Source organism: Gracilinanus agilis, chromosome 4 (assembly GCF_016433145.1).
Source record: "Gracilinanus agilis isolate LMUSP501 chromosome 4, AgileGrace, whole genome shotgun sequence".
Lineage (NCBI taxonomy): Eukaryota > Metazoa > Chordata > Mammalia > Didelphimorphia > Didelphidae > Gracilinanus > Gracilinanus agilis.
The window spans coordinates 128175442-128201763 of record NC_058133.1 but is presented as its reverse complement, the minus strand read 5'-3'; the positions used below and the strand labels follow the sequence as shown (position 1 = coordinate 128201763).

Here is a 26322-nt window from a genome sequence, read left to right as displayed (position 1 = left end):
CTTATGTCATACCTCTTACAAATAATCTGTACTTTACTTAATATGGGTTTTTAGAAACAATACTTAAGGAATGACTTTCATGAAGAGGATTTCAGATACTTCAAAGGAAGAAAAGGGATATATTTTTAAGTGGGTAGGAGCCCTTTAAGACACACAGTATACGTAACCATTATTATTACATGTACAAAAAAAGGGCTGGGACATATAGCATATTCACAAAAATCCAAGATTTTCTCAAAGGTATATACCATATGTCTAAAAAATATAAGAATGGTGGTTGTGAAATCAGCTTGCTTTAGAATGAATGACTTTTAAAAAATTTTAATTTTAGTCTCTACTCCTGAATGTTTGGCTCTCTAAAGAAAAAGATATTCTTGATAAGCCACAGTCTGTTTGCTGTCTTCACACTATGCTTTCTCTTCTTAGCAAGATGAAAGGTAAGTTGCTTTAAAGATACAGACATACACATGTATATATTTTTATATATATTTCACAATTCCTGAGAAAATTCATTTTTAAAAAATACAAGAAAAATGCCTTAACATATATTTGTTGTTATCCCAGTTGATAATCTCTGATTTGTCACACTTGAGCCACATCAATATCTGTAGAATTATTGAAATATCCTCATCAGGTTAGTACTAGCATATTTAGAAGATATTAATAAAGTTCTATATTCTGCTAATTATTTTCAGAAATTGATCTTTGAACTTCAAAATAGAAGGCTTTTCACAAATGTACTACAAAAAAGAAAGGGAAATTTCACTGTAGTATTATCTAAAATATGACTTAATTTATAAAATTGAACTTGAAAGTTTTTAGGAAACTTTTTTTTTAACCCTTACCTTCCGGCTTACAATACAATACTGTGTATTGGCTTCAAGGCAGAAGAGTGGTAAGGGTAGGCAATGGGGGTCAAGTGACTTGCCCAGGGTCACACAGCTGGGAAGTATCTGAGGCCAGATTTGAACCTAGGACCTCCGGTCTCTAGGCCTGCCTCTCAATCCACTGAGCTACCCAGCTGCCCCAGGAAACATTTTTTAAAGTGCAGTAATATATATCCTATTTTTGTTATATGATACTATTCATGAAGAAAAGAATTTGCAAAGATAATAAAGAGTGATACAATTTAGTACTGGCATACCTGTGGTAAAATTAACGTTCTTTCATTTCTAATGGAACTACAAATTGATTTTCAAAAATTTTTGGAAGGCAATATGAAATTATATATTTAGTTACAAAAATGTTCATCCTTAGTTGCTTCAGTAGTAAGTGAAGTTATATTTATAATATATGCAGAAAAATTTTAATAGGAAACAGAACCTATTAATGGGACTATTAGCATTATTTGTAAAGCCAAAATCCTATAAACAAACTGGGTGTTCAACAGTTGGGAATTGGTGAAAAAATATGGTTATTAATGTTATGGAATGTTATTCTGACTTAAGAAACTATGAATATTAAAAGAAATGTGGAAAGGCTTGTGAAGTTAAGCTGAATGAAGTAAGCAGGACTTAAAAAAATAATATACACCCTGAATACTACCATATAATTAAAGAGAACAAAAACTGACCAATCTATGTTAAATACACAGAAAAGCTCTTCAAGGCTCAAGGAAATAGGTAGACCTATTTAAGTAGCTTATGCTATGTCAGAGACATATGTCTTTTGTTCCATTTGATAAATTTTTTTAAGAAGTATGAAATGACAAAAGGCATTTATATGAAAAATGACTCATTGTTAAGAAAATTAAGCTCTGACTTTTCTTCTTTATGTAAGAATGACCAGAACTATAATCTTAGCATAGGATATTATCACAGTAACAGTTGTAGAATTAGTGACCTGTTTGTGATGTGCTCATTTGAGACCTGGCTTCAAGGACAGGATGATTGATTAAAGCTATCTGACTGAAATCTGTCTTTGGGTTAATGTAGGTTACAAATTCACCTAAACTATTCTGTCACATGTGTCAATGACAGATGTGTCAATGTGAATTTGGTTTTCAGAGCTGTTACTTAACATAGCTGAACTACAAAAAATAAATAGAATTTTTTCCTCTTCTTTGCAGTTGCTATAGATGAATCCTGGGATTCACAGTCAGTGTCTCCTTGGTGGCAACAAATGCGGATGGCTTGTATACAGTCTGAGAATAATGCAGCTGCCTTGTTGTCTGCACATGTTGGGCATTCTGTTGCAGCACAAATATCTGATAATATAGCTGAGAAAAAAGTAAGTCAATGAAGATGCTTCATAAATCTGTGCCAGTAATTTCTTATTTTTCTAGTAGGACATTGATAGTATCTTGTGACTTGCCCATGGTTAAAGATTTAGAGTTTTAAATGAATGCCTGGTGATAGTGATTGAAATTTTGCAAAATTTTATTGAGATGATGACCTCAATTTCCTTCATTAGATGACATTCATACATACTTTAAAGATGCATAATAGCCCTGAGTTTCTGTACTGTACTGCAAGGGCATATAGGTGGTAGAGTAGATAGAGTTGCCAGCCCTAGAATCAGTAAGACCAGAATTCAAAACTGGCCCCATTCACCAGCTAAATTTCCTCATCTGTCAAATTAGCTGGAGAAGGAAATGTCAAACCACTCTAGTATCTCTGCCAAGGAACTCCAAATGGAGTCATGAAGAATCAGATATGACTGAACAATTGAACAACAACAGCACTGAGCTAGAAGACCAGTCTCAAGACCTGGTTCTAATCCTACAAGTTTTCCCTCCTGGGCTAGTCACTTAACTTCAAAGGTATTCTCTTTCCTAATCTCTCAAATGAGGATACGGAAGTTCTCAAAGATTCCTCCCAGGTTCAAAATTCTGTGTTTGTTTTTTACATGTCTTTACAAACATTATTTTGTATATGACTTTGAATGTCACAAATGAGTCACCAACTGGGTTATCATCTTGAGATCTACTTACTGGCACACCGGGAGAACTCAGAAATGTCATTTCTGTAAACAAAGTTATGAGCTATTTTAGATCTTAGTGATTATAAACTCATTTAAGGAATACTAAAATTTTTAAATAATGTAATCAAATCCTTTCACTTATAGTCAGCAAAACAAGAGGTAAAAAGTGGCTAAAATAGGTTCACAGATACTAACCTTAAACCTTGTTAATCCTGTAGTTTTATGCTAAATTTTATGTTAAGAAATGACATGTAATATATTTTCTAAATATAATCAGTGTATTGAAACTTCCTGACCTAAAAATATAGCTGCTCAGATTTGTACTGATAAAAGTTTTTCATAAACTGAAAAACCTCTTCAAGCATAGCTTCGTTGAATTAGTGGCATTAACTTAAATATTTCAGATGTCTGTTGGTTTTTCCCCCCTCTCTTTCCCTAAGTTTCTAATCTGCTCTCAGCCCCACCTCTCCAGTTTAATAGTGCCTTTTTGTTAATGGAACACAAAATGAGAAATGTTTTTTTTTCTCTCACATGCCTCTAAAGAGAATTGTTTTGAGGTTGATTAATACAGGATGGTTTTGTGAGAGATTCTGTTATGTTTGCAATTAAGAGAGAAGATAATTCTCTCCAAATTTAATTTCTTAGATAACCTATATATTGCATACTATTTTTGCAACTTAGCAGTTTTGAAAAATATAATAGGTAGACTTCCCTGTAGCTATGCAATTATATAATTTAGAAGGGAAGAAAGTGATCCAATTAACATGAAATTGAAACTAAAAAGGAATAGTTGATAAAATGAGGTAATTAGGGCTCTGAATGTATACCTTTGGGGATAATTCCCCAAAGATCACAAAAAGGTTCAGAAAATTGAATTAGCATATGATTTACATATAATTTCTATGGTATTGTGTACATTTCAGCTAATTATTATCCAGCAGTTTTTAAATGAAATAATTCTTTCAGGGTAAAAATATTTGTTATTTACCAGATTCTGACCAGTCCATTTTCTATTAGTTTTCCCAAACAGTTGTAGGTACAGACCCAGAGGGACTCACGGATTCATGGGAGGCTCTTTCTCTTGATACTGAATACTGGAAACTTCTCTTGAAGCAACTGGAAGACTGCCTGATACTTCAGACTTTGCTTCACAGTAAGATGAACACTCGAAGCTCCAAACTATCTTCTTTGCAGACTGAGCCACTTATCAGTCTTTCTGTTAAGAAATTGCTAGAAGGAGGAAAAGGTAAAGTAAATTTTAATTAATTTAATAAAATATAATTAATTAAATTAGAACTAATTTAAATTCCTCAGCCTATTTACATTATATTTTAAGCACACAGAAACATACATACAAAGTACATGTATATAGTATGTATATGCCCTTTTATGTAGCTATACATAATTGTATCAGTTTCTCTTTTTAATTTTTGATTAAAAATTTTATTGATACATTTTGTTTTTATGTCACTTTCTTTTCCAATTATAGCTCCTTTTTCTCCCCCGTACTCCTTATGAGCCATCTCTTAAAACAAAGAATTTAAAAGAGAGAGAAAAAGTAGTTCAGAATCTCTAACCAATAAATCAGCTAAGTTTTATAATATACATAGTTTTCATACTTATAATATCCCACCACTGAAAAGAAGAGAGGAATGGTCATTGCCATTAACAACTTGGGAATGTTGTTAATAAGCTTGATATTGCTATAATTGTGTAAACATTCAGCTTAATTTTTTGTTGTTCTTTCCCATTTACATCATTGGCCATTAACAAGGATTTTGTATTTCTGATTATTCTTACTTTACTCAGTATCATATAAGTTTGCTTAATCCTACCTCTGCTTCGCTAAATTATTCTCATTCATATTTTCTTGTAATAATATAGTAGTATCCTTGCTTAACAGTCCTTCATTTGACCAGTGTAGCATCAGTTTTTACCTTTGTTCTTTGGTACCCCATAAAAGTACTGCTGTAGAAGTTTGGATTTTAGGGACTGCCTTTCTGGGAACACATGTCTTGTCTGGTCATTTTTTCATTTTCTTAGCACAATTTAAAATTGCTCTTCAAAAATATGAGACCAGTTCACAGTTCTACCAACAGAATATTAGCATACCTGTCTCCTCCGATGTTGATGAACACCCAGTTAATCAGTGTTTATAAAGTGCTCACTCAGGCCAAGGCATTGGACTGAGTGCTAAGGAAAGAAGGAAACAGCTTTTCTTTTTATGGAGGTGACAGCATGTATAAGAGTGAATGGGTATATATAAGATTCAGAAGAAAGAAGAGGGGACTAGACTCTAGAAGGACCAGGAAGAATCTCTTTCAGTTTTCTGGATGTCCGACGAAACCTCAGGATTTTGATTTGCATTTTTCATTTTATTAATGATTTTGTGCTATCATTCATTTGTTAATTAAAAGTTTTTAATTTTTCCTTTCAGAATTGTTAAGTGCCACATTTTGACTACTTATCCATGGTGGTGGGCAGTGGTTCTTGATTTTATACATTTGTGTTGTCTATGCATGCACACACACACACACACACACACACACACACACACACACACACACGAATATAATAAAAGGTAAGGGAAATTTCCCCAATTAAGGAATAACCTTAAGTCAAAATTGACTTTTATAGGAATTTATTTACAATTGAGAAGAGGTAGAAGAAATAAGGAAATAAGAATCTAACACAGTAGGTAAATTACCAAGATCCTCTAATTAATCCAGGTAGATCTAATTAACCCTCAGTAAAGAGTCAGAGGGCCAGAGGCCCCAAGGTGAATAATGCAAAGCTTCATTCATAGAGTTTCTGTTAAGAGGAAGTTCCTTAAGAGAAATTCAGGAAGATTCAGTCTTCAAACTCACCACATGACTTTTTGAAAGGAGTTCTGTCTAAAGTAATTTATGTTCTTAAGTTTATTGAATACTAGTATTTAATTCCATTATTTCCCTATGTTGACATGTTCTGCCCAATTTTATGTTCTAAACTAAACTGCCCTTGAGGGGATTAGGGATTGGAGCAGCAAATGGTGTTGAGAACTGAAAGAACTACAGTTGATTCCATCTTGCTCCTCAATTCTGGAACTAGCTCAGTCTTGTTCTATTCAGTTATGGGTTCTAGTGCATTTTCTGTCCTGGAGAAAATCTTATTTAATTGTGTGACTTGTGAGAAAACCTTATTGCACTGCTTGAACCTAGCTCTGTATGACTGGAAAGCTGGATCCCCTCTATCTGTCGCTTAGAAACTCTTAACTAAGGCTCTAGGTCAGTGGTTCCCAAACTTTTTTGGCCTACCACCCCCTTTCCAGAAAAAATATTACTTAGCCCCCTGGAAATTAATTTTTTTTAATTTTAATAGCAATTAATAGGAAAGATAAATGCACCTGTGGCCATTACCAATCTCCTGGATCACTGCAGCACCCACCAGGGGGCGATAGCACCCACTTTGGGAATCACTGTTCTAGGTTATGCTAACAAGAAACCCAGTCAAATCCAAAGATTGCTGCGAGAAATTTTCTCACATTTGTATTATCTCAAACAACTCATATATCTTATCTGAAAACTGGCCCCATACTGATCATTTATTGTTTAGACACTTGGGAGGGAATGGAACACATCCCTTTTTCTGAATTCAGGAATTTGCACCTGTTTGTTCTTCCCATCCCAACTTGGAAAGGCCCTAATCTTTCTTCTAGTTAGAAATCAGATTACCTAACATTGTATTGTTTCCATTTAGTTAATTGATCTTATTTGAGTAATTGTTTTTAGTGTATGAAAATCTATCTTCCCATTTATTCAGAGTCCAGCTCTAAACTGAGGAAGGGATCTTGTCCTGCTTTGTTAGACAATTAGCATACATTGGCTTTAACAGATTGATATGTTTGGAAGCTTGAACCTTTATTTCTTCAGTCATTTCAACTTTTACCCACCACATCCTAGATACCCAGCATGTGTTTGAATCCATTTTCATTGACTGCCATATGGATGGCTAAAATATCATCATGCTCTTAGATGGTATACTTTTAAGTAAAAACTTATATAAATTTCATCTTTTAATGATCACATTATATTTCTCATAGAGCACATATATTTACATTTTATTCAGTTATCATTCAATTAGAATTGTTATAAGGAGTCAAAGGAAGTGCTCTAATTTCCTTTGTTCTATATGTTTTAAAACATTTCAGAAATATACAAATTAAAATTTATTAATATTTATATTATATTCTGTTTTGTGAATTAAGTCAACAAGAATTAGTTAAGTGTTATGATATGCCAGGTACTATGCTAAGAACTGAGGATACAAGCAAAAAGAAATGTCTCTATCCCTTGAAAGGGAAGAAGGAAAATTAGGAGGAATATCAATAGGGGAGCATAGTAGCAAAGCCATGGGAACTCCTTATGCAAGAGATATATTTGAAATATAGTAGCCCACTCACTTTCAAATGGTGATAGTTGTTTTTAGTTCATGTTTTATTAAGGAGAATAAAAAAACAAACATTGTGACTTTTTTAGCACAGAACCTGCCATGTAAAAGGAGTTTATTGACTTGACCTACTTAAGCATAAGGCCAGAAATAGAACTAAATCTTAAGCTGGTGCTCTTGTCTTTTACCATAGCATCATTTTGATAAGATTGATACTCCACTTCCTAAGACTTAATTTTTTTATCTCTTCCTCCTCTTCCTCCCAAACTTTAGGAGGAATTGCAGACAGTATAGCAAAATGGATCTTTAAACAGGACTTCAATCCCCATATATTAAAACTGGCTCATCAAGAAAGAATTCCAGAAAATTCAGAGGAGCCTAAAGAAGGTATTAGTAAAGATTTCCTTGAAGAGCCAGAAGATTTACAAGCCATTCTAGGTAAAATAAACACATATAAAAGCAAAAAATTAGAGTAGAATGACATTGCTGATTTTCATCACATGAGAAAATGAAAAACATGTCCCTACTTTTGATTTTCAGAATTGCTGAATTTAGCCTATCAACAGTTTCCTTGTAGTCTTGACTTAGATGTACTGCATGCACATTGCTGTTGGGAATATGTCGTTCAGTGGAATAAAGATCCAGAGGTGAGATTCTCTTTCATTCTTAAATACTGGTTGTTTAAAACTCTATTCCTACAGATATAGAACTGTTCACTAAAAAGTAGCTCATATTACACAGTGGATTTTTCTCATCATTGCTACATTGTAATAACAAGTGCAGATCTCTATCATTTTATTTCTTTTTCATTTTAAATTAAATTTTGACAACCGAGACTGAAATCTTAATGTATTTATAATCAGGATAAAAGTATTATTATTGAATCATATCTAATTTCCGTTTGATATTAATATATATGTGTAAATGTTTGTGAATTTAATAAAATGATCTTGCTGTAGTCTTAGAACCTAGTTATTTAAGAAAGTCATAGGTATGTAGGACCAACTCTTGAAGTTTTCCTTCATGGTCTTTCTGCCTTTTGTTATCTATTTCTTCTCAAGCTTTGGTAGGCCATATTCCTTAAGTTGTCAAGTATTCTCATGTTGCTAATGTAATACTCCAAATAGACTTACTATTTGGGTATCATGACCATTGCCTCCTCTCAAATCAAAATTTCTGTTAGATTAATACTTGGATTGCAGTTAATTGTCAGAAAAAAAATAATCTTAGAAAGTCATTTATGCAGTTTTTAGTAAATAATGACTTTACTTCTAAGATGTTTTTGGTAGTAAGTAGACATCTAAACATTAGATTTATTTATAGTTAAGAAAGTAGTTATTTCTCTTCATATATTATATGCATCTCTCTTATCCTCACATATATTCATAAAATGACATAAAATTTAAGAAATGGTATATCAGACACTTAACATTGCTTTTCAGTTTATTCTAATCTGGGTATTTTTTAGGCAAAGGTTTAATCATAGATAATTTCTACATTTCCAAAATTAAATAGCATATCAATTGTTGGATAATTTGATTAGACCTTCTCTACTGTATATCTGAATATTTTATCTGAAAAAGAGTTGTCTTTATATTTAAATAACTTTAAATCATTTCTGTTGTTCTCTTAGAAAATGAGAATTTATTTCATTTGAAAAGTCTGTTCTTCATAAAGTATTTTTGGTTATGTATGCATAAGAATTCTTATGAGAAGGTATACATGTATTATGGTAATGGAAGACAAGCATCAAAGTAGATTTCACATCTAGATGCTTCTGAGTCATGAAGTAAGAATAAATCATATTAGATTTGCCAAATGTTTCATGATTTAGTATTTAGTGATATGAAAAGTAGAGTTTATGGGCAAATAACTTGAGAAGAAATCATTAAAATGATCTTGTGAAAAATTAACATTTTACATTATTTTGTGATTTATAAGATTTTTAAGGCAACTTTCATTATTGAAGTATGATTTTAATCTCCATTTGCATAATATTAAATTATAGTTCATCACTTTTCTTTTTATTTTCCCATATGTAAGGAAGCACGATTTTTCATTAGGTCGATAGAACACTTGAAGAGTGTTCTTAATGCCCATGTGCAACATGGTAAGTAAGTCATTATTTAGTATATTATTGATAAATAACAAAGCAAAAATTTTTCATATCATGTATGTTCATACTACTTCAAATCATAGTTCTTGTTATTACTATATTTGAATTACTTCTGTCATTTTTTTATAAATTTCATGTATATATCAGCTACAAAAGCTAAATTAGAAAGAGAATCTAGCTGCTGTGGCAGATGGCCTCAAAAGGATTTTTCTCTCTTTTCTATTCACTGTATACTTCTCATGCTTGAGGGAGGTGATATAGAAAGTCTCCATTCCACATAAATTCTTTTTGAAAATACTAGGAAGAATTTGTTCTCTCCCCAGGTATTCCTGCCTTAATGGAAACCAGGACTATAGTATATTTTGTTCACATCTCAAAAGTCTAAGTTTATGCCTCAAGAGCTGCTACAATACATAATATTTTCAGTATGGACTTTTTTATATTGCTTGATATGCCAATATAACAATAATTGATTTCCAGGGAAAAAATTATAGCTCATTATCAAGCTCTCGTGAGAATAGGTCTAATTATTAGAACACTTTCATAAGAGAAGTATATTTACTTAATCATTAAAAATATAATTAATTTCTTAGTAGTATGTTAAAACCTGGTGCTAGGTACTGGGGATACAAGACACAATTTGTATTCTTCTCTAATTTGACTTGATTTGCTATCAAAGGGCTTAGAGGATTGGAGACAAAAAAAATGTACAAAAGTCTCCTCAATACAACAGTGACTGTAGAATTCTGGGCTTCTATTCTGCTATAGAGATAAACTTAATATAGTAATATTTGATGTTTTATTCTGAAGATGAGATGTTTCATTAAACGTATATGTAAGTTAACCAATATTAAAGCTATTTAAATTGCCCATAATATTTCTTTTTTTTTTTTTTAAACCCTTACCTTCCATCTTGGAATCAATACTGTGTATTGGTTCTAAGGCAGAAGACTGGTAAGGGCTAGGCAACGGGAGTGAAGTAACTTGCCCAGCGTCACACAGCTAGGAAATGTCTGAGGCCAAATTTTAACTTAGGACCTCCCATTTTTAGGCTTGGCTCTCAACCCATTGAGCCACCCAGCTGCCCCTCTTAATGTTTCTAAGCTCTAAGCAGTTGTTTGCTCTTCAAACATGGTTAGATTTATATAGATGTTTTATATACTCTATTCACTATTATTGCTCTTAATTTTTAGGTATTGCCCTAATGATGTGGAATACATTCATAGTTAAAAGGTTTTCTTCTGCCACATATTTGATGGATAAGGTAAATTAGTTTCATATTATAATTTTTTTAGTCTTTCTAATCATATATGTATGTGAAGAATGTGATTTTGTCAATTTGAGGAATTCTTAATCTAGAAATTCTTTCAATGCAGATCACAACTCATAATTTTAGTAAACAAGTTCTTTGGAGTTGCATGAGGCACATAAGTTCATTTTTACACTCTAAGTGTTAGAGATGGAATTTGAATTCTGGCCTTGATTCTGAGACCAGAAATCTGTATACTATGCCACCTGCCTCTTATATTAATTGTACAAAAGTAAAACAAAATACATATTTATTAAATACTTCTTATATATAGAACACTATGCTAAGGGAAGAGTCAAAATTTAAATAAGACATAGTTCTTGCCCTCAACTGGTAGTCTTGTAGCCCAGTAAAAAACAAGGTTAAAAAAACCAAGGGTAAAGGTCTTAAATATCTAGGGCAGGATTTGAGTTTGTGTGTGAACTTTAACTTTTTTTTCAATATTTCAGTAATTGTTTTTCTGTGTGTTTCCTTTGTAATCTTATGTGTTTTAATTTTATATACTTAAAAACATTATTCTGAGAAAGGGCCCATAGGTTTCATCAGATTGCTGAAGGGGTCTTTGACACAAGAAATGTTAACTAGGGGAAAGTGGCATTTGTACTGGGCTTTAGAAGAATGGTTAGCTATTCAAAGAATGTATAGTAGATGAAAGGAAATGGAGACTAGCCCAAGGAGGGGAACAAATATGTTAGGGTTTAGGATGTGTTATACAGGCTAAACTGTGGCCTGAATGGTATATAAATTTTTGTTCATCCATTTCAGGTGTTCCTGAGTTCAGTGATCTATCTGCTATTCTACCTTGAGATAGAGTATCACCAAGTTGTTTAAGTCTTGGGTCTAGAGGAGCTTGGACTTTACTTAGGACACAACAGGGAAGGACTGAACAATTTTGATTAGATGAGTGACATGGTCATATCTTCTTAAAAAAGATGATTTTGGCAGCAGTAGGACAGTTGGGCTGAAGGAGAATGGAAGGGAGTAGAGGCTAGAAGATATGCAAGACTATTAATCATCTATGTAGGTGGTAATAAGTCTCTGTTCTAGTGTGGTGGCAGCACTGATAGAACAGGGTGAGGCCAGGTTTTCAAGTATTAGGGGATGTTTTCAGCAGGACCTGATCATTGTTGGGATGAGAGATTATAGAATTTTAGATCTCAAGCTTCTGGGGACCTTAATGGCCCTTGAGGCCAACCCTACTCTCTACCTCACCATTTTACACATGAGGAAACTCAGCCTCATAGAAGTTAAGGAATCTGCTGATGGTGACAGCTAATAAATGGAAATGGTAGAAATGGAACTAAGATCTTCTTGATTTCGAGTCCAGTTTTCAAACTACTACACCATGCTGGCTTTATAAGAGAGAAGGAGAGGTCAAAGATAACCCTAGGGTTGTGAACATGAAAAGTAAAGGGAATTGTAATAAACCATATGGAATAATTAATTCATAAGGAGGATTAGATTTATATGAAAGGTAATAAGTTTAATTTGGGCATGTTAACTTTGAAGTGCTAAGGGGATATACTATTAGCAACAATCTCTAGGCAGTTAGAAGTATAAGGTTGAAGGTCAGAATTGTATTGAAAACTAGAGAGAAATAAGGATTTAGGAGCCATATGCATACAAGTGTTAGTTAAAGCCATGAGAGTGAATAAATATTTCTGGGTCCTGTGAGCGACAATGGGAGGTCTAAACATTTTTTCTGATCCTTTCAACTTCTTGGACTTCTCCAAATTAGAAACTGTGTGCCAAAAATAAAGTATCTTTAGTTCTCTATGGTCTAGGATAGTGATGGGCAAACTATGGCCCATGGGCCAGATGCAGCCTGAAATGTTCTATCTGGCCCTGCTACATTATTCCTAATCTGACGTATAATACAATGAGTAGGATACAATACAATGAAACATCGAAAGAGTTGCCTTAGAAATAGACTGACAGATGAGCATTTCCCTTCCTTTGGCCCCCTCTTTAAAAAGTTTGCCCATCACTGGTCTAGAACACTCAGAATCCCAAAGAAAGTAAAACAAAACAAAACAAAACAAAACTACAACATATGAACTCATTGACCCTGAGCTCACTCAGCACCCCTCTGTCACCTCCCATTTTATTGGCAATGAGGTTTCCCTAGCAGACATGAGGACCTGACATAGGTTTACAGCAAAACCAGTTCTCATAACCAATTCCCCACTCTGTTCTGCCATTACTTTGGAAACATTCAACTCCAGGCACCAGAAGTTTGCTTGGGCCACAACAGACAGCCAGTGGCCACAACCCTGTAGCCCCAACACTACAAAGCTCTAAAATGTCATGACTGAAGTAGCACTAACACCACAAATCACTTAATTGTTTGTGCCAAAATGGGGACAACTCTGTGGCAACAGGATGGCAGCTCTGTGAACTGCTGGTGCCAGGTCAGAGAACTAAAGAATATAGGGAATGGGACAGAAAATGATTGTGGGGGTGCGGTTGAGGGTTGTGAAAGAGAACCCTTAAGGGTACAATACTTTACAAAATCCGAGAGTATAATATCATCTGGGGGTGCTCCTGACCACTCAGAAGTCTCTTGGGGGGACAGCTGGGTAGCTCAGTGGATTGAGAGCCAGGCCTAGAGATGGGAGGTCCTAGGTTCAAATCCAGCCTCAGATACTTCCCAGCTGTATGACCCTGGGCAAGTCACTTGACCCCCATTGCCCACCCCTTACCACTCTTCCACCTATAAGCCAATATGCAGAAGCTAAGGGTTTAAAAAAAAAAGTCTCTTGGGGCAGAGACCTAGGCAGATGAACTATGAATTGTCTTGCATTCACAGAGGCCGAGATTCTTTGAGATCTAGACCCCAAGAAAAGCATCATCAGAATGGTGTCAGAAAATGAACAGGGGAAAATCAAACACAAAACAAAAAGAAAAACATTGAAATGACCAAAGATATCAAAGAAGAAAACTCAGAGCAGATAGAACATTTAATGGGAAATGGAAATATGACCTTCAGATCTAGTAAACAAGTCCAAGCACCTATGAATAAATACAGCAAAACAAAGGAAAAATGATCCAATAGTTGATGAGACTGGTAACCTTGTGGAATGTGAGGAACCACAACATGCTGTTCCAGTGTGATTCAGAAGAGAAATGAGAATTTTGAGAGTAGAATATATGACTTGCACAGAAAAAATAATGGGCAGAATAGAAAATTGGAATCTGTGATGGCAAGCTTCACAAAAGAAATTAAATTGGACAATAGGCTGGAAATGCAAATATACAGAAATGAAGAATAATCTGGGTTCGATAAAGGCCATCAGAGTGTTTCAGTTAAAATCTTGTCTTTCTCTTGTTTTGTTAGCAATTCATCAAGTAAAATCTTCAAAGTCTAGATAATCTGAATCAAATTGCTTGATGATTTTCTCAAATTTTTTAATGACAGCCACTGGTTCTTCTTCAAATGAGGGAGTACCATTTTTGAAACTTTCTATGTCAGCTTGTGTGAATCCTTTGTGATGTCTCACATTAACAAGTTGTTGCCCTGAGAGGAGTACTGGGACTTCTCTTAGGGGAAAGAAACCTCCCACAGAATTTTTCAGTTCAATGGTCTCTTGTTCCAGTTTTGTGTTCTTTAACATCCATTCAGTGTTCTATCCTTGTTTCATAATAATAGTTTCTAGATAATCCATTTTCATATCGCTTTACTTGTCTTTAAGATATTATTTTGTGTTATCATATGTAGGATATACATGGACATCTTAATTAGATATCCTACCAATATTCCACAACCACGCAGTGGAAACCATTTCAATATATCTAATATTGTTAGGCATAAGAGATCCAGTATTGCTGGTGGTACTGGTATCTCTCAAATATATTTGATATTATTGTTGGTAAAGATCATCTTTTGCTAAATGCAGCCCCTGTCTCTCTCTGAGAATGCCTTGTAACAATGGGGAGAAGACAGCTCTGCAGCTCCGCCTGTGGTTCTGAAGAAAAAAACTGACTTTTTCTCTTTAAAATAAGCAGTTGGTTTAAACAAAAAGGTTGTTACCCTTGTTAGGCTTACCACTTGTTATGGGAAATATAAACCCTTATTGAAATATATTGGTATAACTAGTGGTTATAGGTATTGGTAGATATGGGTAGACTATTAGGGTAAGGGGAATTCAGTTGTTGTCATTTGGAGGGAAAAAGGCTGATCTAGCAATTGAAGGAAATCTTCTGGAGACTGAATTTACCCAAAAAAACTATTTATTGTAACTTTAGAGATTAAGGGAAAGGAAAAGAAATAAACAGGTAGGAATAATATTTCTTATTGATATATGTACCCTAATCTAATATCTCTATAAATCTAATCCCAGATCTTTCTTGCAAGAGACTTTCTTCTTCCTTGGCCATAGTCAAGGCTGACTTTATTTCTTATCTGTCTATAATCTAATTTAATTTATAAGTAATTTCTTTGTTATATATTTCTTCAAAGAATTGCTTTAGCTCCTTCAAATTCTCCTGCCACAGAAAATTTACTGAGTAGGTTCAAAGATGTTGCTCTCTTCTGCCATCTACTGGCCCTACTGGTTCTCTGCAAATGTCACAGGGAAATAGCTAAGACACTTTCTCCAACTGATGGTCTCTTCACCATATCTCCTACGAATATATCACAATGTTTTCCCAAAACAGTCTCCACCAAATTCCTCAAGGATGATCCAAGGAAAAGACAAATCAACCGACTTCTGAGTCTCTGCCCCAGAAGTGGCATCATTATTTCCAACTGCCTTTCCCTAAGGCACTATGGAAAATTCTCTTCCTCTGACCTACTCAGAATTCCATAACAATCTTAAAATAACCCTTAGAGATCTCACATCACTTCATAAACCCTATATCTGGCTATAATCTATTCTTTTTTCTTTAACATTTTTTTTAAACCCTTAACTTCTGTGTATTGGCTCCTCGGTGGAAGAGTGGTAAGGATGGGCAGTGGGGGTCAAGTGACTTGCCCAGGGTCACACAGCTGGGAAGTGTCTGAGGCCGTATTTGAACCTAGGACCTCCCGTCTCTAGGCCAGACTCTCAATCCACTGAGCTACCCAGCTGTCCCTTATAATCTATTCTTAATTAGACTAATTAACAAATAACTCATTATAAGATAATAGGGAAGAGATCAATATAGGGTATTATGGACAAAACCTGATGATAGCCTGCCTACAAATGAACTGATTTTTTTTTGGGGGGGGGGGGATAGGACTACATTATAACATGAGAAGGTACATAAAAGAGTAGAAGAAATAGAACATCTATGGAAAGAGAAATTTATGCTTTTTTGGAGCTGAATCAAGAGTTAACAATGAGTTAAATGTGACTTCTTATCTCAGAAAGAGACAACAAGAAAAGAACCAGTGGGAACAGGACCACCTTTTAAAAATAAGATTAAGGAACATAGTACCACTTTTACAGCAGCAGGGGGAAAAATTTCATAACTTGAGAGGGAAATTTCAATTTTAGAGACAGAAGAAAACATAAATCTGATTCTTATAACTTTAAATGTGAATGGATTAAACTTCGATGAAATAGAAAAATGAAAGATTCAATTAGAAAACAAAATCCTACAATCTGTTGCCTAAAAGAAACACATTTTAAAACAAAAAGATACATAAAATAAAACTGGAGACAATGGATGAATCAAGTGAATTCCAAAAAACAAGAGTTACCATGCTATATGACAATGCAAAAACAAACATTAAAAAAATTTAAAAGGATAGACAAGGAAACTATTCAGCTGAAAGGAACCAGAGATAACAAGCCAATGTCAATAATACATTAACAATACACTTATATGCCCCAAATGCCTTAGCATCCAAATTCATAAACATCTGAACTACAACAAGAAATAGACAATAACACAGTGGTTACAGGATATTTCAATATTCCTCAATCAGTTTTATCAGAAAGATTACCTAACGAGAAAATATGGAACTGAACAAATTCCTAGAAAATTTAGAATTAAAAGATTTACTGCATCTTATAAATGGGACAGCAAAAGAATATACATATTTTTTAGTATCACCTAGGACTATTAAACAAAAATCAATCATGTCCTAGGGCACAGAAATATTGCAAACAAATGTAAAAAGGCTGAAAATAGTTAATATGTCCTTTACAGATAATAATGAAATAAAAATAGTAATTGGTGCAGAAATCACAAACAAAAGATATTCCAGAACCAAATGGAAACTTAATTAAATCCTAAGAAAGTGAGTAAAAAAAAAACCCAAATCATTGAAACAATAATTGTCTAAATAAAAATAATGATTCTGAGATTTAGCTAAAACCAGGGGAAAATCATATCCTTATAAACAAACATTAACACAACAGAAAAAGGGAGGATAAATGAACTGACTGTGTCTTTTAAAAAATGAGAAAACCAATAAATGAATCTAAAGTAAGCACAAAATAGGAGATATTAAAATTAAAGGGAAGGGGTAGCTAGATGAACATTTCCTAGCTCTGTGAGCCTGGGTAAGTCATTTACCCTTCATTGCTTAGCCCTTACCTCTCTTTTGCTGTAAAACCAATATATAATATTGAATCTGAGATAGAAGGTAAGGGTTTTAAAAAAATTATAATGGGGGAAGTGATAGGTAAATGGCTCAGTGGATAGAGAAGCAGACCCAGAGATGGGAGACCCTGGTTCTGATCTGGCCTCAGACACTTTCTAGATGTGTGATTCTGAGCTAGTCACTTTAACCTCCATTGCCTAGTCCTTACCAACTCTTATGCCTTGAAACCAATTCTAAGATGGAAGGTAAGGGTTTAAAAAAAAAAAAAGATTAAAGGAACTGGAGATAAAATGTAAACACAAAACTCCATAGAAATGATGAATAAAATGAAAAGCTGGTTCATTGAAAAGACTAATTCAATGGATAAACCCTTAGTTTATCTGATTAAAAGAAGAGAGCAGAAAATCACATCAATAAAATAGCAAATGAGTAAGGTGAAATCACAGCAAAAACAAGCAATAAAAAGAAAAATGATGACATTATTTATAATTTTATACTAACAAAACTGAAAATTTGAAGGAAATAGCAAACTGCCTTTAAAAATTTGAAATTCCTAAACTATCAAAAGACTACAGAGAAATCTTAAATAACATACTCTCAGAAAAGGAAATTGACATCTAGATTTAACGAAAACACCAAAGTAAAGAACTCCTAGTCTTGATAGAATCACAGGAGAAAGTTATCCAGCTTTTTTTTTTTTTAATTCAAAGATATTTTATTTTGCCAATTACATGTAATGATAATTTTCAACATATGTTTTCCAAAATTATAAGATCTGAACCTTTCCCTTCTTATTTCCCTCCTCCCACTTGGAGATGATAAGCAGTGTGATCTGGGCCATACATGTATTATCATTCAAAACATGCTTCCATATTGGTTATTGTTGTAAGGGCACACTCATACAAAATTAAAACCATAAATACACTGATGTGGAAGATAGTGTGCTTTCATCCACATCTAACTCCAACAGTTCTATGGATGTGAATAGTATTCCCCATTATTAGTCCTTCAGAATTGTCCCAGCTCATTGCATTGCTGAGAATAGTCGTTTTCTTCATTGTCTGTCAAGCTTTTAAAGAACAGTTATATGTTACAAATGATTCTCAAAAATTGAAAAAGAAAGAGCAATTCTCTATCAGAATCCCTTTATGAGACAACTATAGGCTTAATACCTATACTTAGGAAAAGAAAAAACACAGAAAGGAAAGTTTGGACCAATATCCTTAATGAATATTGACTCAAATTTTAAACAAAATCTTGTCAAATAGAGTATAGTAATTTATACAAGAAATTATTCATTATGAACAAATGTGGTTCATACTAGGATATAAGGATGGTTCAATATCAGAAAAACAGTCAACATAATTTATCTTATTAAAACCAAAACATCCCAAATTATATAATTATCTTAATGGATGCAGAATAAGCTTTTGACAAAGTAGAACATTCCTGTAGACTAAACCTCTATACAATATAGGCATAGAGAGACCTTTCTTTAATATAAAAATCATTTATTTAAAACCAAAAGAAAGCATCACATATGATGGAGATACTCTAGAACCTTTTCCAGTAAATACAGGAGTGAAGCTAGGATGCCCATTCCCCCCCCACTATTATTTAATATTATTCTGGAAATGTTAGCAACAGCAATAAAACAAGAGAAAGAAATTAAAGACGAGACAAGTAAAGAGGAGATAAAAGTGTTCCTATTTGCTGGTGGTCTGATGGTTTAATTGGAAAATCCTAGAGAATCAGGAAGAATACTGAGACATCAGCAAAGTTGCAGGCTACAAAATAAATCCTCAAAAATCAAGTTTTCCTTTATAGTAATAAAAAAACACAAGAAAGAATAATAAAAAGTAAAATTCCATTCCAAGAGTTACAAAATGCATTAAAATCTGGAGTTTGATCTGTCAAAGTACAAAAAAGATATTAGATTTCTTTGCAAAGTGCTCCTTAAAGAAATATAAAACAGCTTAGTTAGAAGAATGTTCAGTGATCATAACTGAGCTATTCCACTATGATAAAAATTATAGTATTACTTGTAGTTATACTATGTGTTAATTGAATTTTTGTAGTGAGACTATTAAAATTATTTTGAATCTAGTGTGTTGTCCATTGTGTTAACTGTCTCCCCAAGCTTTTATTGTCTATGAATTTAACAAGCATTTCTTCTATTTCTTCATTCAAAACTGAGAATAATTTTTTAATAAGATCCAAGGACAGAATGTTAACAGGAATTATTAAAAAAACTCCTTCCAGGGTGATAATTAGCTATCTGTCTACATTACTGTAATAATATCCTGACCATGAACATTTCTTCATTTTCTCCAGAAGGACTTTAAGACTGTCAGATTTTATGGTAAAATTAATACAGACTTTATCTGTGACATTTCTTTTAACTACCACTTTAGTAATCCTTTCAAAAAAGAAAATGAAGAGGCAACTAGGTAGCACCATAGATAGAGTACCAGGTCTGGAGTTGGAAGGACCTGGGTTCAAATCTGGCCTCAAGACATTTCCTAGTTCTGTGAACATGAGCAAAACATTTAAGCCAATTTGCCTCACTCTTGCTGCTCTTCCATCTTAGAACTGATACTAAGACTAAAAGTAAACTTTAAAATTTTTTTTCTTGCATATATCATGTTTTTAGTGAAATTACGTTAGCTTCCAGTGATCCTTATTTTGATATTCTGTCTTATTTTGTGCCTTGTCTGATACTAATCATCAAAAAGTTACTAAACATAAGTTTTATCTGATGTTAATGTCTTCCAAGGAATCTCATGATTTTGGGATATATATTAGACATCTTGTTGGAAGAGATCCTTCAAAGCAATATTTTGCTTTACCCATATCAAATCCTTTCTAATTGTAAATGAACAATAAACAACTTGTATTCTGTATACCTTTTAATCAGCTATGTAACAGTAGAGATGTGATCATGTTAGAATATTGTTTGCAAAAATATGCTTCTTCCCTTCTCATGGTCATCAAGACTGCTCTCAAAATATGAGTAGATTACTTTAGCTAAGATTTTGTGGGTGTAGTCAGGAATTGATGAGTTATTAATATTGGCTTATTTATAATCTGGTTTTAGATATCATTTCTGTCTCCTTAAATAAGTCTTCTTTACTCCACACCTTTGTTTATGGTATATCCAACACCTCACATATACTTTAAATGTACTTTCTCCTCCCTTCCACCTTTCAAAATTCTATTCAGGGCTAGATTCAGTTCCATATCATATACAAAACCTTTATATCTCACATTGATTTCCATCTTTTAATTTTCCTATAGCACTTGTTGTCCATTTTACTTGTTTAGTTACTTATTGAACTTTCCTCTTTCTTAGTGTTACAATTAAAATTGTCTCAAGAGACTGAATTTGAGTAAGAAATATCAGTTTATTGAATATATATCCACTTACTGGTTAGGCCAGCATCATAACCAGTAAAATGATAGTAACACATAGGTCTCCATGGCCCTCTGAAATGACCAGGAAGCTTAATAAATAGTTTTAGGAACTCTTGATTCAGCTCTTACCTTGAACATCCCAAAATATTTCTAATTGGTGGATAGCAAATTAAGACATGGTCTATCAAACCATTCACCCTTCCCCTTCTTTACACGTGGACAGGTCACATGCACAGGAAAAAAAACATTCTTCCCTTCATTTTTTAAGCAAATTCTGTTTAAAGGGAAGACATTCATTAGGATTCCTAAAGACAAAGAAAATGCAAAAAGCAGTTGACTGGATGGAATTTCTTACCCAGACCTTGAAAACAGAAATACACAATAATTTTCCTTAATATACAGGAATTTGATTTAGAGCCTTTCTACTCTGTAGCCCTGATATAAAATTTAATATAGTGTATGAAAAATAAATTCTCATAAGTGTGTGTTTCACTAGATTATAAACTCCCTAAGGACAGAAATAGTCTGAGATTATTTTTCTATCATTTAATATATAATAAATCCACAATGTATCTCATAGGTTTAAGAAATTTACAGACTGCCTATTAGAAAAATATCTGACTGCTTTAATTTCCACCTCCTGATTTTAAACAATTGTGTGTATGCATGGATAGTCATACATTTTGTTAGCCCTTTTTAAATGTTTTTTTGGTCATATTTACCAATTAAATTCATTTTTTAAAATTTTGAGTTCCAAATTCTCTCCCTCCTATCTCCCTCACTCTTTGAGAAGTCAAATAATGTGATATTGATTATATATGTGAAATTATACAAAACATATTTCCATATTAGCCTTGTTGCAAAAGAAAACACACAGGAAAAATAAAGTGAAAAACATCTGCTTCAATTTGCAGTTTATCAGTTCTCTTTCTCTGGAGATGGAGAGCATTTTGCATCATGACTCCTTTGGAATCATCTTGGATCATTGTCCTGATTAGAATAGCTGAGTCTGTCATAGTTGATCCTCTGCTCAATATTGCTATTACTGTTCACAATATTCTCCTGGTTCTTTTCTCCCAGGTTTTTCTGAAATTATTCTGCTCATCATTGCTTATAGAGCAATAATATTTCATCATAATCACATATCACAACTTGTTCAGTCATTCCTCAATTGAAGAGCTGATAATAAATACTGAGGCCAAGAGAAGAATGTGGGACAGACAGACTTAGGAAGAAAATTACCTTCAGTTTGGGAAAATTGTCATGTAAAAACTCCTGTGTTAGTTTCTAACCTCAGTGAAGAGAGCAATTTATGATGGTACCTTTTATCATTGCATTTTGCTTAAACTACCAATGCCTGGGTCCAAACCTCAAGGGCCATCTTTGCCATCTCAAAGTGTAAGGAAAACCAATTGTATTGAAGTTCTTGTACTAAAGCTTCTGGAACTTGGTGTCTGTGCTGCCCATGCACAGCTCCATGTATCCTAGGACCTCTTGGAACATGGTGTTGTGGATGGTCCATATAGAGTGCATGTGCAGCTGGATATCAAGGTCTGGATCTTCCAGTCTAACCTATGGACCTGCCACACTTTAGTCTAGTGGCTGTCCAAATTCTTGCAGATCTTGGAGAATGTAGTATCCAGCTATCCTCAATTTGTTCTAGGATGGTCTGTCTGTAGCTTGGAGTCCATCTCACTGATGTAGCTGTAATGCTGGAAAGTGCTGGCCACCTGCAGATAATTGGGGCAAAGGAATAGCTCCAGAATAATCTTCCCCTAGCATCTCACTCAAGCAAATGCCCATTTTTATGGACTGCAAGGATTTCTGCAGGCTGACCAGTTGGTGCTTCTTCTAGTTGATGAGAAGGGCTAGGTTGGCTTGAGTTAAACCCTCCTTTGCAATATGTAGGTGTCTTCTGTTGGTCCAAGTAATAGTTGTCAACTGAAGGTCCATCTGCAGCGAGATCACTCTTTAGTTCTTCGGCATAAGTGGGCTGCTTTTCAGGGATGAAATTGTGACTTTCTTAGTGATAGCAGCTTGGTGCAATTTCAGCTTGTTTCTATATGCCTCTAATTCTTGAAAATTGAGAACAGTAGAGAGCTTCTTAATTTCATACTTCCTGACAGCCAAACAAGTCAGAGAGATGATGCTGATAATTTCTTTTTTTTAACATTTAATAATATTTATTTTTTAGAAAAGTTAACATGGTTACATGATTCATGCCCTTACTTTCCCCTTCACCCCCCCGCACTCCCCCCAACCATGGCCAATGCACATTTCCACTGGTTTTAACATGTGTCATTGATCAAGACCTATTTCCAAATTTTTGAGAGTTGCATTGGTGTGGTAGTTTCGAGTCTGAATCCCTCATCATTGTCCATCTCAATCCATGTGTTCAAGCAGTTGCTTTTCTTCTGTGTTTCCATTCCTGCAGTGCTGATAATTTCTTGCTGGGATTGGAATTCTGTGGGCTGTTCCCAAAGGTCCTGCAATTCCTTTTTGTTCAGTAGCTAGAGATTCTCAATGGGACTCTGGTCACTGAAGCAGTCCTGGTATCTTATGACCAATTTGATCTTTTACATGATAAGGGAGGAGGAGATTAGACGACCCTAATTAGTGTGTTAGCTACTCTTATGGTTATGGCTCTAGATTTCATTTTTCTTTTTTTTTTATCTGAAAAATTCTATTTAATTAATTAATTTAGAGTATTTTCCCATGGTTACATGATTCCTGTTCTTTCCCTCCACTCCTTCCACCCCCATCCTGTAGCAATTCCAGGAACAAGCAATTCCACTGGGTTTTAAATGTGTCATTGATCAAGACCTATTGCCATATTATTAATTTGCATTAATTAGGATGATCACTTAGAGTCTACCTCCCCAATCATATCCCCATCGACCCATGTGATCAAACACTTGTTTTTCTTTCTGTGTTTCTACTCCCACAATTCTTTGTCTGGATGTGAATAGCATTCTTTCTCATAAGTCCCTCAGAATTGTTCTGGATCATTGCATTATATAGCTCTAGATTTCAATGAGACAAAATTAATTACTTGGCTACAGAAAGTTTGAACTGGGTTTTGAAGGATTCTTATTTTAATAAATTAGATATAACAAACTTATTTCCTAAAAAGGAGATTAAAGTATGCTAAAAGTAAACTATACTTTTGTCATTCAGTTCTCCTCATTTATGAAACATACCTACTTTATATATATAATTAGGGGAAATCAAAATAGAAAGTTCAGTTTTGTAGTTTCTTTTTGTATCATTCTAAGCCATAAAGATTATTTTGTAGTTTCTTATATCTTTGAATCATTAAAAATAACATTTTTTTCCTTTTCTGCCAGGTTGGAAAATCTCCAAAGGATAGATTATGCAGAAGGGTAGGTGAATCTTATTCTCTATTCTAAATACATTAAGGTGAAGATAGTTCCTAAACCTTGCATTTTATTTCATAGTTACTTGTGCTAGATGAACTAGACTGCCTTAGAGTTTTCATGGTATATCACATGATAAAGAAATTGAAAATTAGTAATATTCATCTTGTTAAATGTATGTTTCAAAATGGTCAGAAAGCACTATTCAAAATAGGTTTTCATAAAGCCTTTTAAAAAAACTTTGGACTCAGAATGAGAATTACAAAATGGCATAATGTATATTTATATTAAATAAAAATATCATACATTTATTATATTATTACATTAAATATATTGTTTAATGAATATACTATTTATAATAATATAATAAATATATTACATATTATATATAATATATGAGACATCTATTATATATAAATATGTTATGAATAGATTAGAAATAATATTATTTAAGTAATATTACTAATTAATTAAATTGATGGATTATATATCATTTATGATTATATAAAAATGATAAATAAATATAAATAAAGTGAAGATTTAAGGATGAATTAAAAATAAAAATAAATTAATAAACAAAAATAAATGAATTAAATAATTGAGTGGTGGTGTTATTATATAGAAATATTATAAATAATAATAAATACATATATTGAGTATAATATATTTAACTCCATTTAATTGAATTATAGCAAATGCCTTTGCGCAGATGCCTCATTGAATTGGGTTAAATGTATGTAATTATGATTTCATGTACTCATTCTCCATTCATTGCTATCAGTCCTTAAATAATGTTCTGTCCAGTTAATTCTGGCCCTTTTGTTTAGGACCAATAATTGACTAAAAATTTAACTTTGAACCTTTTGGGTCTTCTTCCCTGTAAATGAATTGTATTAGACTTTGTAGAGAATTTCTTTTTGGTATCCAGTGTAGAAAAATTCATAATTGTTGTGTAAAGAATCTTTGCCAATTTTGCTCATCAGAGCTACTTCTATAGGGTTGTAATTAATGCAATCATAAAATTTTAGAGTTGGAAAGGACCTCCATATCCATGGGGTACTGAGAGTTTAAGTAACTTGCCCAGAATCACACAACTGGTATGTGTCAGAGGGGACTTTGTCAGTATACTTAATGTGTAAAATGTGATGTGCACAACTACACATATGTATGTTCATATGTGAGTGTGTGTATATGTATATACACAAAAATCATTTAATATACATATATGCCATTAGTCCAAATCTAGAGCATTTGAATTTAATCTGAATAATAGAGATTGACATTTTAATGTCTTCTAACTTTGCAATTCCAACTTGTTAACTCACTGTAAAAAAATCAATTTAAATCATTTTTTTTTGAAAATAACATTAGTTTTGAAAATTTTAATTCATATGTTCTTTTAAAAATTAGGATGTGGGTATGAGTGACACAGCAATGACATCTTTTCTTGACTCCTGCTTGGATCTTCTTCAAACTTTAATGGAGGTAAAATATACATATTTTAATATACTATAGTTATTATGGAGTGATGGAAAATTGTAATCATGAGTTTTAAGTATGGGCAACTAGGACAAAAAAGTGTCTGGTGGTCTTCTCTGGAGATTAATTTACTTTCATACTGGGAGAGTTTTTGTTTGAACTGGAAAAAATTCTCTGTTTTGTTCTTTTAAGGACAATGTAAAATTTGTAAATTTGAGGAGTCTCTTTTTCAGCAGATTACTGACAAACCTTTCAATTTTCAAACTCTTCATAGGCTGATGTCAGCAGTGATGAAATGCAGGTGCCTGTTTTAGATACTGAAGATGCCTGGGTATCTGTGGAAGGACCAATATCAATAGTGGAGCTGGCTCTTGAACAGAAGCATATCCACTATCCACTGGTTGAACACCATTCTGTGTTGTGCTCTATCTTATATGGAATTATGAGATTTTCACTGAAGTCTGTGAAACCTCTTTCCCTCTTTGACAGTAAAGTAAGTACTATAATTTCAAAGCTACGTGCTTTAAAACACATGTTATTTGAAAGACAAGGCCCAAGTTAATGATGGAGAAACATTTGGAAATTATTCTTTGAGGATGAATAAGGATGAATCATCTCTTCTGAAAAGTCTGAACAATTCTTCATATTCAAACAAGTTCATTGTTGTTTTAACTCATTCATTTTTAGAAATGTAGCTGGATTACATTTCAGAAAGTATTTTTTTTCCTAAATTGTAATTTCACTA

General features: G+C 33.3%; 1 protein-coding gene across 1 annotated transcript in view; it reads left to right on the top strand.

Moving 5' to 3' along the window:
- The window catches only part of RAB3GAP2 (RAB3 GTPase activating non-catalytic protein subunit 2), a 137020-nt gene that overhangs the window by 82637 nt on the left and 28061 nt on the right, over positions 1–26322 (top strand). The window contains exons 22-31 of the mRNA XM_044675879.1: positions 332–437; positions 2069–2229; positions 3940–4168; positions 7624–7788; positions 7891–7997; positions 9394–9460; positions 10660–10730; positions 24069–24104; positions 25509–25583; positions 25852–26070. Coding sequence (XP_044531814.1) covers positions 332–437; positions 2069–2229; positions 3940–4168; positions 7624–7788; positions 7891–7997; positions 9394–9460; positions 10660–10730; positions 24069–24104; positions 25509–25583; positions 25852–26070 — 1236 coding nt within the window. The remainder of the gene's footprint in view (positions 1–331; positions 438–2068; positions 2230–3939; positions 4169–7623; positions 7789–7890; positions 7998–9393; positions 9461–10659; positions 10731–24068; positions 24105–25508; positions 25584–25851; positions 26071–26322) is intronic.